At 41.0% G+C, this 15297-nt stretch overlaps 2 protein-coding genes across 11 annotated transcripts in view; one reads left to right on the top strand and one right to left on the bottom strand.

Moving 5' to 3' along the window:
* Window positions 1-1181: 1181 nt before the first annotated feature.
* On the top strand, window positions 1182-4287 carry uck1 (uridine-cytidine kinase 1). Its single transcript, XM_042508895.2, has 7 exons — window positions 1182-1371; window positions 1824-1983; window positions 2770-2866; window positions 2952-3094; window positions 3173-3267; window positions 3344-3392; window positions 3477-4287. Exons 1-7 carry the CDS (start codon window positions 1282-1284, stop codon window positions 3668-3670), a joined length of 828 nt encoding a protein of 275 aa, XP_042364829.1. The 5' UTR covers window positions 1182-1281; the 3' UTR covers window positions 3671-4287.
* Window positions 4288-4333: 46 nt separating this feature from the next.
* rapgef1b (Rap guanine nucleotide exchange factor (GEF) 1b) overlaps window positions 4334-15297 on the bottom strand; it is a 63110-nt gene continuing 52146 nt past the window's right edge. For all 10 annotated transcript variants that reach the window (XM_088071159.1, XM_042508888.2, XM_088071161.1 and 7 more), the window contains 13 exons: window positions 14941-15026; window positions 12610-12715; window positions 11856-11931; window positions 11428-11512; window positions 8915-9007; window positions 8306-8491; window positions 7448-7532; window positions 7271-7365; window positions 7093-7171; window positions 6907-7008; window positions 5965-6062; window positions 5758-5886; window positions 4334-5510 (listed from right to left, as the gene is read on the bottom strand). In XM_088071159.1, the coding sequence (XP_087927285.1) occupies window positions 5360-5510; window positions 5758-5886; window positions 5965-6062; window positions 6907-7008; window positions 7093-7171; window positions 7271-7365; window positions 7448-7532; window positions 8306-8491; window positions 8915-9007; window positions 11428-11512; window positions 11856-11931; window positions 12610-12715; window positions 14941-15026 (1371 nt within the window). In that variant the 3' untranslated portion in view covers window positions 4334-5359. The remainder of the gene's footprint in view (window positions 5511-5757; window positions 5887-5964; window positions 6063-6906; window positions 7009-7092; window positions 7172-7270; window positions 7366-7447; window positions 7533-8305; window positions 8492-8914; window positions 9008-11427; window positions 11513-11855; window positions 11932-12609; window positions 12716-14940; window positions 15027-15297) is intronic.

Below are 15297 nucleotides of genomic sequence, written 5' to 3'. Positions count from 1 at the left end.
CTACAAATATTTTTCCTTGAGCCTCCCGAAGAGAATGGTGATAAATGACAGATCCTCCTTCCACCATAAATATATTTTCTGCGTGTTTATTCACACCAGACGTAGGTTGTGGAGTCAATGCAATGCAACATGCTATCGGCACGGGGGTGAGTTATCAGCAAGACAACACATTTCTTAGCCAAAATGCAAATTATCCTAACAAACTACATCATTACACAAGTGTGTGTGCCCTTCAACAGAATATAAGTGCACAACAGCCACCTGTCTTACCACACAAAACCAGCAAAGTTTGCACTCAGCACATCACAGCATGCATAAAGCCGGTATTGGCAACTTATGCAAATAATGTACAAAACTTATAAAAATGTACACAACAATGGCTTTACCAGTAATTTTGCATGGCGAGTGAATTTGTACTTTACCCTTTGATATTTTAAAGTTAAAAGTAAAAAATGACATTCTGGAGTTGGAAAAAAAACAAACTGTTTTTTTACTAGTCATGCATGCAGGAGCATAGAGTTTCTTGTTTTTACAGAATGTGGTTGGTGTAAACAGTTCATTTGGAAAACACTTTAAATGTAACATAGAATTAAGTAATTTTGCCAGTGTTGCGCATAATGGGTTCAAGGATCATCAGAATTGTGAGAATTTTACAATAATTTCTGTTTTCACAGTTTCTGGCTATAATAAATGGTGTGATTTTTGCAATTCTGAGAGAAAACTTGCCTTTAAAACTAAATAGTTGGAGCTGGGGTTCAGGGAGTATTCAAGATAAATACAAAATACAATAATTTAAAGTTGTTTGTCCCTCCCCTAATAAAATAAAAAACACAAGTCCCTCTTCAGAGTTCAAAAAATTATTTGCCATCCCTCCGTTTTGAACCACCCCCCTCATAAATAACTAACAGTCCCTAAATGATGGCAAATGACACAGTCAGACAGGTACTCATTTAAAACTATTTATACTGAGCTTCTCTGAATAAAAAAACCCAAAGGTATCTAAACATTAGATTATACATATGTATATTGTATGTTTATATGAACCACCAGTGGTGAGATTATTTATTTATATTATTTAATATATTTTTTCCAATAAGTATCGGCTAAAGTAATTCTTTATGTTGGGTAAATATTGAATGCAGTTTCGCTTCAGCGTGTTCTCGGCTGAGAGCGTCAGTTCTCGCGAGAACGGCGCGTTGTTGTTGCTACTGATAGCATAGCTAGCACTCAGCCGAGCTATCCACCAATCTATCTGCAGTCTTTCTGAACTGTTGGACTGCAATGGATGTTGTCGGAGCCCCAGACGAGGCAGAAAGGCCGCGGCATCATCCTTTCCTAATAGGGGTCAGCGGGGGAACCGCTAGCGGCAAGGTCAGTCCCCATTTAGACAGGAGAACTACCAAAATTAGCATCTCCAGGAGCTCTGCTAGCAGCGCTAACATTAGCATTTATCAAACTGTCAAAGCAGCTGGCACGCCCCCCTCACTCAGTTCACATTTTCCTTTACATTACCTCATTAACATAGTAGAGCAGTCATAACATATCTACTCTGCTGATATTTACTACCTCTACCACATCTTATTAAGACATTTTAGCACCCAGAGCTAGCTAGGCGCTGGGAAGAATTTGTCAATTCCCTCGCAATGCCAGTGAGCTGATAACACCGAGAAGGTCACTGATAACGCACCGTTTTTCTTCCCATTTGTTGCTCAGCGCATGAACACAAGCTGCGTTTTAATTCTGGCTCGCAAAGTTGAATAAATAAAGCATTGTGATAAAGTCAGAAATACCTGTAGTTGAGTGAAACAACTTTTCTGCCACAGTCAACCGTGTGCGCCAAGATCATGGAGCTCTTGGGCCAGAACAAGGTGGACCACCGCCAGAGGAAAGTGGCGATCATCAGCCAGGACTGTTTCTACAGAGTCCTGACTCCAGAGCAGAAGGCCAAAGCGCTGAAGGGCCAGTACAACTTTGATCACCCAGGTAGGCCCGGGCTGCAGACGGGGCTTCCTGTCTAAGCACACACCTCCCCGCGTGTTTTCCACAGGTGCTGCTGATTATCACACTGACGATCCACCTGTAATGTCCAAACATCACCAGTCCTCATACAGATTTATGGGTGTTTCGCATGTTGTTGTAATATGTAAATTTCCTTGGAGGTTATTCTGTGGATGAGACATTTTATTAAACGATACACCTGGAAACAGAGAAAGTAATCTGCAGTTTTAGTTGTCAAATTGTTGTGACAAAGATATTTGACAAAGGCAATTAAAGAAAAGGTGTTATTTTTGGTCTCAGCAGACTCTGAACTAACTTTTTTTTGGTTTTAATCTGCTATTCTGCCAACACTTGCAAAGAATTATTAATACTGGGGCTTCCTGGCAGTGCCGCACTTTGCACATGCGGTGCCCTGGGAAAACAAAAAACCCCAAAACACCTCTCTATATATTTTAACAAAAACAAGAGCTGATTAGTTTCCCACATATTAATTTTTTTGTGGCATGCCGCCTCTTTAAAAACATCCACCACCACTCATAGATTTTATATTTTTAGATCTGGATGGTTCATTATCTACAGTGCATACATATATATATATCCATCAATCTGATCTGATCAGATCAGCTCTGAACACATCGATACATTATTTAACAACCCTGCAAAGGACAATCTGCTGCTGAGGGAAAAACAAGAACTCCTGAAGAGCTCTGCGTGTGCTGCATTAATGCACATAATTCACATAAAATTCATTTGTTTCTGTTTGTTTTGCAGAGGCATTTGACACGGAGTTAATGTACCAAACCTTAAAGGACGTTGTGGAGGGAAAGGTGGTTGAAGTGCCAACGTATGACTTTGTCACCCATTCCAGGTGAGAAGGAAGTATTTCAGTAGATTCATGAATGGATGAGAATCTCCTAATTGTCGCCTCCTCAACACTGTGTGCATGTTTCCAGGTTGGAAGACAGGATCACAGTTTACCCAGCAGACGTGGTCCTCTTCGAGGGGATCCTGGTTTTCTACCCCCAGAAAGTGCGTGATATGTTTCACATGAAGCTCTTTGTGGACACAGATTCAGATGTCAGACTGTCTCGCAGAGGTAACGACGTCTCCTGACCTTTGCACAAAATATCTCAGATGTTGCCACGGTAAATCAGTAAGTTTGACTTTCCTGTAGTTCTGCGAGACATGAACAGAGGGAGAGACCTGGAGCAGATTCTCACGCAGTATACAACATTTGTCAAACCTGCTTTTGAAGAGTTTTGTTTGCCTGTAAGTATGACCATTATCGCAGATCGTGTGCCCGTTTTCCACTGTGCAAACCTTAAGACAGTTGTTTCTCTCTCAGACAAAGAAGTATGTAGATGTTATCATTCCTCGGGGAGTTGACAACATGGGTATGTTTTTTTTTCCCCCCTTAATTAAGATGCTTTTCTAATTTCCGCAACATGAATGCCTGACAGATTCTCGTCTCTCACCAGTGGCCATCAACCTCATTGTACAGCACATTCAAGACATACTGAACGGTGACATCTGCAAATGGCAGCGCGGGTCCATTAACGGCCACGGGCGAGGCTTCAAACGGGCCATATCTGAGCAGGGCGACCTGCAGAACGGAGCCGCCAATCCTCCAGGAAAGAGGGTTCTGCTGGAGCCCAGCTGTCGGCCTCACTGAGACTGCGCGGATGTGTTCAGACTGTGAATTTGAGCTTTTGAGTTTGAGGAGTGCTGCTACTGATTTGTGCAGGATGGGTCGGCAAGTTTGATGACAGTCTCATCGTCTGCAGCCTTTTTTTTTTTCTTTCTCCACAGTGCAAGCATTTAGTGCTGCAGCCTGGTCATAATATCACTGTAATTACTGGTGCTTAACCAATATGCTTTTCAAACGTGACAGTCTTCCATGATTGTGCGCCTTGTCTTGTGGTCAGATGAGCGGTTACTGAGATTGATGGTTATATATTTGAGGGTAGGAAGTGCTATTTAAGTGTTTAATTTTAGCCATGCTTTTGCACCTTGACCTTGTATTTATACCTGCTGTTTTGTTGCTTTTATTGAGATTATATTTAAATTATAATCACTTTAACCTCTTGTTATCCTGCTGCTTTCCCCAATGGTTTTAACTAATTTAAATTCAATCAAGCCTGATGACTGTGTGATGTAGTAGTGTCACCTAGAGCGGTACTGAGTGCTTCCCTTTGACTCTTAACAGCTGAATACATGCCTTAATTTTTTAAGTTCATTTTCCACTGACCATTCTGTCCAACAATAAATGGAACTTCTTTAAGTTTTAAAGTCTTTTTGGTGTTTTGACAATTAAACCTCTGACCATCACAGCGTGTATAGAAACAGAGCTGTTTTGTTTTATTGGAGTTTGAGAGCACAGTGTGATGTGTTGGTTTATCCCAAAAAGGAATTTGAAATGATTTACAACAGCACATTTTGGAATGACAAACACACAAGCCCGCTGAGGACTTCAGTCGCACACAAACACTCTTCCACACATGACCGGGACATGATTGTGATTGCCTTGATGGTTCTCTACACTTGAACACGGCACACAATGATTCAGTATGACATAACATATATCACAGCATCTTTAGTAATTTATCTTTTTGTGTGTTTTTGCTTTGCTTTTTTTAGTGCACATACGTATGGCACTTGGGAGAAGCTAAGCTCTTCTCATAAGCATAAACATCCTTTTTAAGAACAAAAGGAGCACTGTATATAATACATTTCATAACCATACATGATTCTTACACAAAATGTTTCAAAACAAACTTCCAGTCTCTAATGGTCATCCCCTGGTCGAGTTCAAATCCTCCCCCTCCTCGGCAGATTCTCGGGTGTGCAGCCTGCGTGTCGCAGTTCAGGGCAGGCTGCTCTCCAGGTTCTGCTCTTTGAGGGGAGAGGGTTGCAGAAGATGACCAACAAATGGCACATACATAAAGGAAGAGGAAGGAGCAACTCGGAGAGTAATGGACCATTCAGCTCAATCTCACATACACGCTCCACTCTAAAACAGAGAGCCCAGGGAGCAGACTTTGGTTATTTCGTCTCCCTGTCCGCTCTGTGATTTCTCACTCCTCCTTGGCACCAAGCTTCCTCTCTTGTTTCACCTTTCAATCTCTCCCCGTCTAAACGCCGGAGCCGCAGTTATCCCAATTATAATCTCCCAGAGCAGATGCGCTCTTTGTAAACCTCGGCCACGCTTCACTTGTCTGTAGTTTGTTCTGCATCCCCAACAATGAGTCTCCCATTAGCTCCAGCGGATAGCTTCCAGTCTTCTCTCTCTCAGTCTGTAGTAAAGTGGAGTTAGTGTCATGAAGCACAGTTGGAGGTCAGTCTCGGGGGCCCGCGGAGGCCCCTAGGTCTTCTCCTCGCGCTCCGTTTTACGCCTGGGGATGTTCTTCGGTTTGATCTTCACCGACAGCTCCCACAGAGCCTCCTCTGCCAGGTGGTCGCTGAAGTCGTTGAAGAATGAGACGATGTCTTCGTTGCGCTTCAGCTCGTAATGCCTGACACGGGAGGAGGTTTGATTAATGCAGTGATTCATTAGTGTGAAAACAAACAGCCCGTGCGGAAATGGCAGCGATGCTTTATGATATGAAAATTTAATGGAAAACAAAGTAGTTGTATTTCCTGCCAGTGGCAAACAAATGATGACATTTATTACCGTGATGGATGTCCGCAAAGCGTTCAAATGATCTATCAAGATAACATGCATCTTTTCATCACACTGTAAATTTATCCTGGTGGACTTACACTTGCTGGAAGCGCCGCATGCTGTCCAGTATGTTGAACTGCTGCCAGCGTTTGGAGAAATTGACCTTCCCATCGATGAGGTCAGGGTTGCCTAGGTGGACGAAGGTCAAGTCCTGCAGAATGAGACCCCTGGAGGAAGACACAGCCATGTCAAGCTGGGACTCTCAGATAAATAATTTAAGTCTAAACATGCATGTGTTCACTCACAGGTACGGGATGCACGGAGGCTCCACTTCAGCCAGAGCAGCTCTGTATGCTCTGAAGGAGGAGGAGCTGTCAATCAACGTGCAGTATTCCTCCAGTCCCTGAGAGAAGAATGACAAAGTGTGATGAGAGAAAAACATAATTAAAAGTAAATGCGTTGAAATCTTAAGAAAGTCTAAAGATTTTTTTATTGATATGTTTGAAACAGCACACTCAGTGATCGGTATATTCAACTTGTACATAAAGCGGCAAGTAATGACCAAAATTTACAAGTGAAAATAATGAGAAGTAAAAACCATTACTTCAGTGATAGCGATACAATCATACAAAACCAGACAAACAAAAAAATAAATAAAAAGGGCACAAGTATGAACAGACACATGGCGTTACTTAATTAGTTCGAAAGTTGTAAGATTTGCATGAATTAATACTTTCGTTACTTTTATAATACTTGCCAGTTGTGTCTAAACAGAAAGACAGACAGACGATATGCACACAGACACACAGACGCACAGCCAGAGACACACAAACAAGCAGTGACAGAGCTCTGTGTGATTAGAAAGAAGGCGAGAAGGAGAGTCGCTTGCTGACTGGCGTGAAGAAATTTGCTCCTGGTGTGAACGGCAAGGCGACTGCAGAAGGGCGGCTGAGTGACAATTCACATATCAGGGTGCTTCTGCGTCCAATGTGAACCTGGCTTTATCTGATGTTTTGGAAAGGGGATGTGATGTCATGTTCGACACCTGTGTCTTGCTGGAGCTACTGCACAGACTATGGCTCCAAAAGCAAAAGCTGGCAGCGACCATATCCCGAATATTTTCATTTTTGCACATTGGGAGAAAGTGGAGACGTATTGTCCAGTCTTATATACACACCATCTACACCGTCTTTGGTCTCTTTTTTTACATACTGGCTTGTTACATTGTAATATCACAATCCTCTCACCTCTGAAGTCTGTTTCTGCCACTCCAACCTCCTGATGGGAGCAGAGTCCAGCGCGGACAGTATTGCCAGGTAGGAGTTGAAATTATTCAATTTTCTTAAGTGCTGCAATAAAAAAAAAGTAGAAAAAGGTTTAAACAACACAGAAATTACCCGACAATTAGGATATAGAAGTGTAAGGTAACTGACCTTCATTATCTTGATGAACTTGAGAAGCAGCTTCTCTCTGTCTTGGGCCTTCTCCTGCTGAATTATTAAAGAGCGGACCCTACAGGATAAAGACAAATCGGCAGTGTCAATAAAATGGCGTAAGAGTGAAAAACAAATACAGACAGTGAGGTGTCATGGTTGTGTTTTTTGGTCTTACCAATAGCTCATGTTGTTAAAGTGCTCTGTGAACTGAGTCAGGTTTGGACTCTTCTCCTCATTCTGCTCCTTGGCCCAAAGCAGCACCTCGGGAATCTGAAGGAGAACGCAGACAAGTTGGTGTTGACACAAAACACAATCAAATACTGGGAGGATGAACACAAAGAGGACACTGTACCTCAATTTTATAGAAGAGCTCGGCATCGAGAAGAGTGAGCTGATCAGCGATCTCATGACTGCGGAAGTCATGGAGAGTCCCGGGCCTGTGAGGACACAGAATATTAGGTGCAACCTCAACTTTTTTTTTTTTTTTTTTTTTGTAACTTTTCAGAATGGCCGTAGGTGCCGGCCAGTGTATTCTGCGTCATTTCACGCCGTTTTCTGATGAGCTGGTTGTTGTTGGTTGTGACAGCAGTAAAATTGTAAGAATTTGGTCCAAAGCTTCTGACACTGTTTTTAATCACCAAAATCCAAATCTGCTGGTGGTGGACTTTGTTCACATTGAGATCTAGGATGAACATTCATGTTTCTCTAATGACTCAACTTTTGATTTCAAATGTATATAATGTTGATTTGTAAGTATGACTCATCAAACGTGCATAAAGAAACACAGAGTCAGACACCACGCTGATGAAGGCTCCATGACTCTCAATTTTAAGTATCACCATGCAGAAGGAAGCAAGCATGCATCTACTACTAGTCTTGATTTCTGGAAAGAGACATTGCTTTTGAGTTTTTTAAACGTATTTTTTTGGCGCTTTGAGCACCAGAAGCCGAGTGCCATCTAGTTCCATTATACTGGAATGACGTCAGACATCTCTATGGCTGATATCTCCAGCGCTCGGCAACTCACACCAAGACAATGTAAGCTGATAACTAGCAATACAGGTAAGAGGGAAAATATGTGTTTTTGATTTTGTGGTGGACTGTCACTTTATATACCCTTGAATGTGGCTTAATACTCGCGATATAAACCACACTACTATCCAAACATGCCATGTCATTCAGAGAAAAATACCCATGACCCCCTCTGTACCTTGCAGAGACCCCTCGGGCAGCGAGCGGCTTGAGGGAGTTTGTGTAACGCAGCAGCTTCCTCTGCTCCACCTTATCCAGGATGTTCTTACGGAGCACGCGGGCGAGGCTGAGCTCGCCATTGCACACCAGTGTGAACACCAGGTCCATGAGCTGTTTCAAGATGTCCTCTGTCAGCTCCACCAAGCTGGAAATTGGAGGAAGAAAAGAAGAAATCATTTTGGTAAATGGAGTAGGCTCAGAAAAGGAAGTAATTTAGTGGTTTGTTGATGATCAGACATGTATGAGATGTGAAAAACAGACATCTCTGGACGCTCTAAACAGAGAGCTATTTTATGTTTGAGGAATTACTTAAATGGTTTTATCCCAACATCAAAACAATCATCCATCAGTTTACATGATGCCGACAGGTTTCAGTAACCAGCACGTCTTAGTACACTTGTCACTGTCAGCTGTGAGCAGTTGAACTAAAGAGTCTGTTCCCTTCTTAGATTTTAATAATAACGGCACACATAGTCTATTAACAGAAGTAGCAAATCAATATAATAATTACTAAGCAGCACACTCTGAAGAGGTCTTTCACAGATTAAGAGGACAAAGTCCCACTCACCACAGCTCGTCCACCACACGAACCAGCACAAAGAAGGTGTTCTTGCTGACCCGCTTCTTGAAGGTATCCGGACTGTGGCAAAACCTGGTGTATGTGCTCTGTGGTCAAGGACGATGAAAACAATACTATATATGGAAAATACAATAACAAGATCGAGCTCTCACATTTATCAAGGGATCGGACAAGATGAGTGAAGTTGTGTGCATCACTCCACTATTAGGACATTTTGTGGTTTCGCAAATCAATTCACTGTTTACTTAGCTTTTACTCCACAAAGTGTTCTGTTCTGCTGAAGTTAAAACAACACGTACTTTTTCTCAATAAAATATTTAACATAAAATAGATCCCAATTTTAGGGAACACTGACATGGAACAACATCTGTGGTTTCTTTTAAACCAGGGGTTCAAAATTTTCTTTTCTTTTGTTTCGTCTCTTTTTATTGATTTATGTGAACATACAAAAACAAAATGCACAAACAAATGAACGTGAAGACCTTTCAATTATGTAAAAAGTGAAAATAAAGAAAATATAAGTAGATAAATGAAAAAAGAAATGAAATAAAAAGATAAATAAATAAAAAAATAAAATAGAACGAACAAACAAATAAGTGGGGAAAAAGAGAAAAGGGGGGTGATTAAATAAATAAAAACAATAAAATAGGGGTAGAAAATAAGTTGAGAAGCAAAATAAACAAATAAATAAATAAATGTTTGTAGACAAAGGTTTTGGATCAAAACGCACACTTTACAATTGATACAATTGATGGCTGGTTCTCAAATTCTTAACACCGCTTACCGCCCTGGAGACTATCAAGCTCTCCAAGAACCAACGATATGACCAACGTTAAAATACAGTAGGGTAAGCCTACGCTCTTCAGCTACTGTTCATGCATGTGGCAGCTTTATTCCTACTAATGAGGTTATTTTTTGTTGATTTGATGCCAGAAATGGCACTTAATTCTATCCTCCAACTCTCATACACCACCCGTCATCATGTGCTGCTGAGACTTCACTGGCGCTGCTGAATGAGCCTTTAGCACGAAGTCCACAACAGCTTTAACAGGGCTGCTCCAAATACTCTCCTCCTGTTACACACTACTCTTCCTAATAGTTCCCATTAGTTGCCATGATTGCAGTATTATTACCATTCATTTTACTTCTACTCACTATCTTGCAATCATAGTTTAGCGCATAACTAATCATGGACATATGCGCACGCTCCCTTCCTGAATGTAACTGATGTAAGTTACATCTTTTATTTGTTTGAAAATGTTTCTAAATATTTTGGAGATTCTGCTGCGTACCACTGGAGGGAGATTGCGTACCACCAGCGGTACACATACCATAGATTGAGAACCGGTGTTTTAAGCAATGTAGTTGCCACATTGTATGCAAACATTTATCATCACAAAGCTCTCACTGTGAGCAGGGGTCACCAAAAGCATCTACTTGGCCCGGGGCCCAAGGGCTCAGGGGCCCCGTAGACCAAAGCCTCTGCGTGACGTGTTTGTTATTAACTTTGCATTTCTTGTCAAAGGGCTTAGACAATTAGGTCAATTATAACAGAGCCAGTCCTAAGAAAGAAAATGGAATTGAATTTTTGTTCCAGATTTGAAGAAATATCGTGTTCATGAGAATGAGACGGATGCAAGGTCACGATGACCTTAACCTTTGATCACCAGAAAAAAATCAGCTCAGACTTGAGTCCAAGTGGACATTTGTGCCAAATTTGGAGAAATTCCTGCAAGGCATTTTTGAGATAACGTGTTCAAGAGAATGGGATGGACAACCTGAAAACATAATGCCCGCAGCCATGGCTATCACTGGTGTGGAGGCTTAAAAACTGAAGGAAGAGCCTAAATTTTATTTCACTTTGAAGATGTCTCAACAAAGAAATCATCTCGATTTTTTTTTAAATTGAGTGTGTTCTATACCCGAAGTTTATCTACAGGACTTTAGATGTGCTGAGCACCATACGCACCACGGGTCCTTCAACCCTTTAGGAGAGAACAGCAGCATGCTGTACCTGCCCTGCTGAGGGAGGAGGCATTTTGTTATAATCAGCCTATGACTGTCAGCACGATGGATCAACAAGAGTTTAGAGCCGTGCTCGCTGCTCTGTGAGTCAGCCGCAAGCTAAACACAGTGACAAAACATTATACATGGAAGTTTGCTTCTGGATAGCCATCTCTTTAGATCAAAGCTGGAAACACCTCAGAGGGATAGGTCCATGATACTTGCTCTCTTGAGGTGCCATTACCAAGACACACAATCCAAACGAGCCCCAATATTTAATTTAGACTTTAGTATCCATTAAGACAGGATTAATGTCGCCTCTGAGGTCTCCATTTATGATGTTTGTAAGAGCTGAATGAGAGCAAACAAGATAAAAAAAATCTTTTTCTTGGTAAATAAGGATGTTTTAAAAGATCACCAGGCAAGAAAAACAGCCTTCTGCCAACTAAACAGTGATTAAGCTCAGAGTGACATGTTGAGTGATTTGAAAAGGATATCTGTAGTGTAGCTTCTTAATGAGGTCCTCGGGGGTTATAAAAGTCCTATACGTCGTCAGAAAGGCTTCACAGTACAAAACAAGATCTGTCGAGCACAAACAGAAGACAAAAAAAAAAAAAAGCAACACATTTCACTTGAAATCCCAATTAACGCTGAAAACACATCATCAAATATGAAGACTGACACATCACAAACAACTGAACCGGGGAGAGACTGAGGCTATTTAAAATGCTACACAGATGAGGAGATCAGAAAAGTAATAACACATCAGTCAAACTTTACAAATACAAATAAACCTGCCTTTGAATATAAAATCACTGCAGGTCTGTCAGGCGAGCACAACACAGCTGCACCAGTGACCCAGAAGCACAGTAACATACTGAACTGAAGCAAAACACGCAGAGTCTGAATGTCTCCTGTACTGTACCTTTGCGGTCTGTCTCTGTAGCGTGGACTAATAGAATATCTCCTGATCCGGCACGAACGTCAGGACCATCATCATTCTGGTAGAATTAAAGAGCAAGACGCAAAGAATTTTATACAGATGGAAGAAAACAGGAGAGGAAACGAGTGGTTAGTTGATGTGCGCTGATGCAGTCTAGCCCAAAACGTAGCTTGCACCTTTCCTTCTTCTATTTTTTTTTTTTGCTTTCTTCCCACTTAAACAGCCCCCGCCTCCCCCTGTCCTGCAGCAGCTCCTCTGATGACGAAGAAAAAGTCAGACTTGTGTATGATAAAAGCCCAACCACTGCAATATGTCTCCTGTAACAGCTCTAAATGTCATCACAGCCTATAAATCTTCCCCTCCGCCCATTTCTGATCCCTCCCCCTCTGCTTTTGTAAATCATCGCTGTCACATTGCCCCTAACCTTGCAGAATGGAGCGTTTTCACACATCTGTCTATCAGACTGCGCCACACAGGACTAAGGAGGAGGAGGCGTAGGAGGAGGGCGGTTTTATCAATTCCAGCTCTGCAATTTCAGATACTTAACTCCAGAGGGCAGCAATGGCTGTCAGTGGTGCATCTCGGGATCTGATTTCACATCTGACTGACTCACAGTGACCTTTAGCCCGTGCTGGACTAACAGGATGAAATGTGCTTTGTATGCCGGAGCCGCACACTCCTGTCACAGCAGATTCCTAAATACAGTCCACAGCATCAGCAGCGGCGGCTGTCTTACCTCTTGTTTTAGTGTTATTCTGCTCATGATCTCCTTGTGGTCGATGAGAGAGAGCTCGTCCACGTCTTCCTCGTCACTCCCGCCTGACTCTGTTGACTTCTGCCTCCTGAAACAAACGCACACAACGTGTCAGCACAGAAACGCACAACTTTCTGAGACACACATGACTACAGGTGGGTCCCAAAGCCGTGCTGTGTACAGGAGCTGAAACACTAATAATCAGTGCACAGTTTCAGTCATTTTAAAAGCAAAAATAGAAAAAAATCATTTGTTTCAGCTTGGCAAGTGTAAGGATTTTATGTTTTTATTTGTTTGTATGATAGTACACTTTAGGTTTTGGACTGTTTCTGAATATATTAGCTTGGGCTCTGGTAAATAAACATTGACATATATTTGACAAATTTACAATATTTTAAAGAGAAAACATTAATAATTTATTGACAAAGTAATTGGTAGATTAATCAATCTAATAACACTGGCACTACTACATACTTATTCTAAACAAGTTTTAAGTGTGTCCACACCAGAAAAATACAGTATACTCAAAGCTATCTATCTCTAAACTGTTTTTCTCACTATTCTCCCACAATGCAATGCACAGAGCAAATGGTAGAGCTGCTCACAGCTGGAAAAAAATTAATTAATTAATTAAAATTATTTATGGATGGTGGTTAAACAGTTCCAGGTCAAAACCATTAAAGTTTGGGAAATTTATTTTTGATGGGGTTTTTTTTGTTAAAATTCAACTTAAAATTGCATTTCTTTTGTCTGCTCTAGCCAGAGTTGGTGGTAGTTACAAGTTTCAAAGTAACCTGGTAATGTAATCACATTACATACTTACATACTTACTAATCTAACAATTAAGTCATAACTTGTGTTAAATACATTGTTGAGTTATCTGCATAAAAGGCAGATTGAAAAAAAATCATCAAACGTGCCAATGACAGCAACGCCATCCAGTGTGCCGATGAAAGTGTGCCGATGACTCAGGCCGCCAGAGCGGCCTGAGTCTGAGGAGGAACTGCTGTCTGGTAAACGATTTGAGAGACTTCCTCATGAGGTATTACTGCCGTCTTGGCGTTTTGGTGATAAACATGTCAAATAAGATGGAGCAGTCTACTGTAAAGCCATGGTTTGGTGAGCGAGTGACTCCAGAGAGTGTGTTTGGCCTGTTAAATGCAGCTCATATAACATTAAAATGTGGTTTTTCCATTTAAGTCTGTCACCCTCTAATGGTGTTAACTTGGTCAATCTTTTATTTTATTTGGTATATTCATCTGCTTTGTTTGTCAAAGCGCTTTTTCAACTGTTTTTCAAGGTGCTATATAAAGAAAGTTATATTATTATTATATATTATCCATATATACATATATATATACACATATTTGAGGCAATTCATATTTGTACTAGGTGGTGTTAGGAAGGCTAGCCTATTTTATACTGCTTTATATATGCATATAGTTTCATTTTGAGACAGTTGTAGCTTAGTTTTGGTGCCGTTTTGATTCCTCTGGGCTTTGCGTTGTGCTGATATTTCGGCCGATGTAAAATTTCACATTGTATTTTTAATTTGTAATAAGCAACATGACAGTGCATGGCGATTTTGCAGAGTTACACAAAGGTAAAATAACAACCAGTGTAGTAATTACTTTTTTTTACAAGGAGTAATTAAGTAAAGTAATGCATTACTTTTTTAAAAAATCGTAAATAATGTGTATGATGTCACTTTTTTTGAGTAACGAGCCCCTGGCTTTTAGCACACAAAACTGCATTGTTAATCACCTGTCCTATTACCTCCTTTGCATAAAAAAATGGAAACCAAATCAATGTGAAAACTATCTTTTTTATTATCTAAGTTCACAATGGCGCTTCACTGATATAAATTAATATTTATTTTAAATCTTGGATTTATTAATCTTAGATTTTTTAATCATAAAGCACATATAGGTACCGTATAAAAATTGTCAAAGTATAACAATGCTCAGTCTAAAGAGAAACACACCGTTTGTATACAGAAATTGTGTCTTCAAACAAGTCGTTAAGACTTCCATAAAGTTGTGATGTCACAGATATAGTAAATTAAGGTAGGAACTGCTGCTACAGTGTCAATACAGCTATTCCCCGGCTCCACTGATGGTGGAAAGATGCCGAGGGAGCGCAGATGTGAAAAATGACTTCTTTTTTCTTCTTTTTTCAATCAATAAACATGTTAGCAGTAAGCAGGACAGTGTACGGGAGTTTCTCTCTTTGTTTATAAATTGCACCCTCCTCCGACGCACCTGTCTCACACAGGTGTGCAGAGATTCTCTTCAGTAGTTTTATGACGCTTACCTTTCCTTGTCCAAAGCCACTTTGGTGTTGTTGGACGGCATCTGAGGGGCGGGGTCTTGAAGTACATCATCAGCTGTGATTGTTTCCTAATCATGGAGGGAAAAGCAATAATCAACATGAGTGCGGTAGGTTACATGGAACAACACTGATGGATGGTCCCATGCAGTGAAAAGGCTGGCTATTGATGAGATCGTATGAACCATCGGTGCATGCAACACTTTTGGTGGAAGGAAGAACGGATGTCTGAACCACTATGTTTACATGGTATGTTATGCTGATGGGTAAAAAGATGCAGCTTTTCCTCAGAGTGAGGGAGGAAAAACCCAACGGATGAGACCCAAAACGGAGAGACACCAG

This window comes from Plectropomus leopardus, chromosome 20, assembly GCF_026936395.1.
Source record: "Plectropomus leopardus strain MGB_pleo_1.0 chromosome 20, ASM2693639v1, whole genome shotgun sequence".
NCBI lineage: Eukaryota > Metazoa > Chordata > Actinopteri > Perciformes > Serranidae > Plectropomus > Plectropomus leopardus.
This window is presented reverse-complemented; position numbering and strand designations above follow the sequence as displayed.

Bases quoted from the DNA above. Each gene is read 5' to 3' on its own strand.
- uck1 (XM_042508895.2), top strand. From the start codon at position 1,282: ATGGATGTTGTCGGAGCCCCAGACGAGGCAGAAAGGCCGCGGCATCAT. The intron at 1,372-1,823 runs GTCAGTCCCCAT...TTTCTGCCACAG, and splicing joins GGGGAACCGCTAGCGGCAAG to TCAACCGTGTGCGCCAAGAT. The intron at 3,095-3,172 runs GTAACGACGTCT...ACTTTCCTGTAG, and splicing joins TGTCAGACTGTCTCGCAGAG to TTCTGCGAGACATGAACAGA.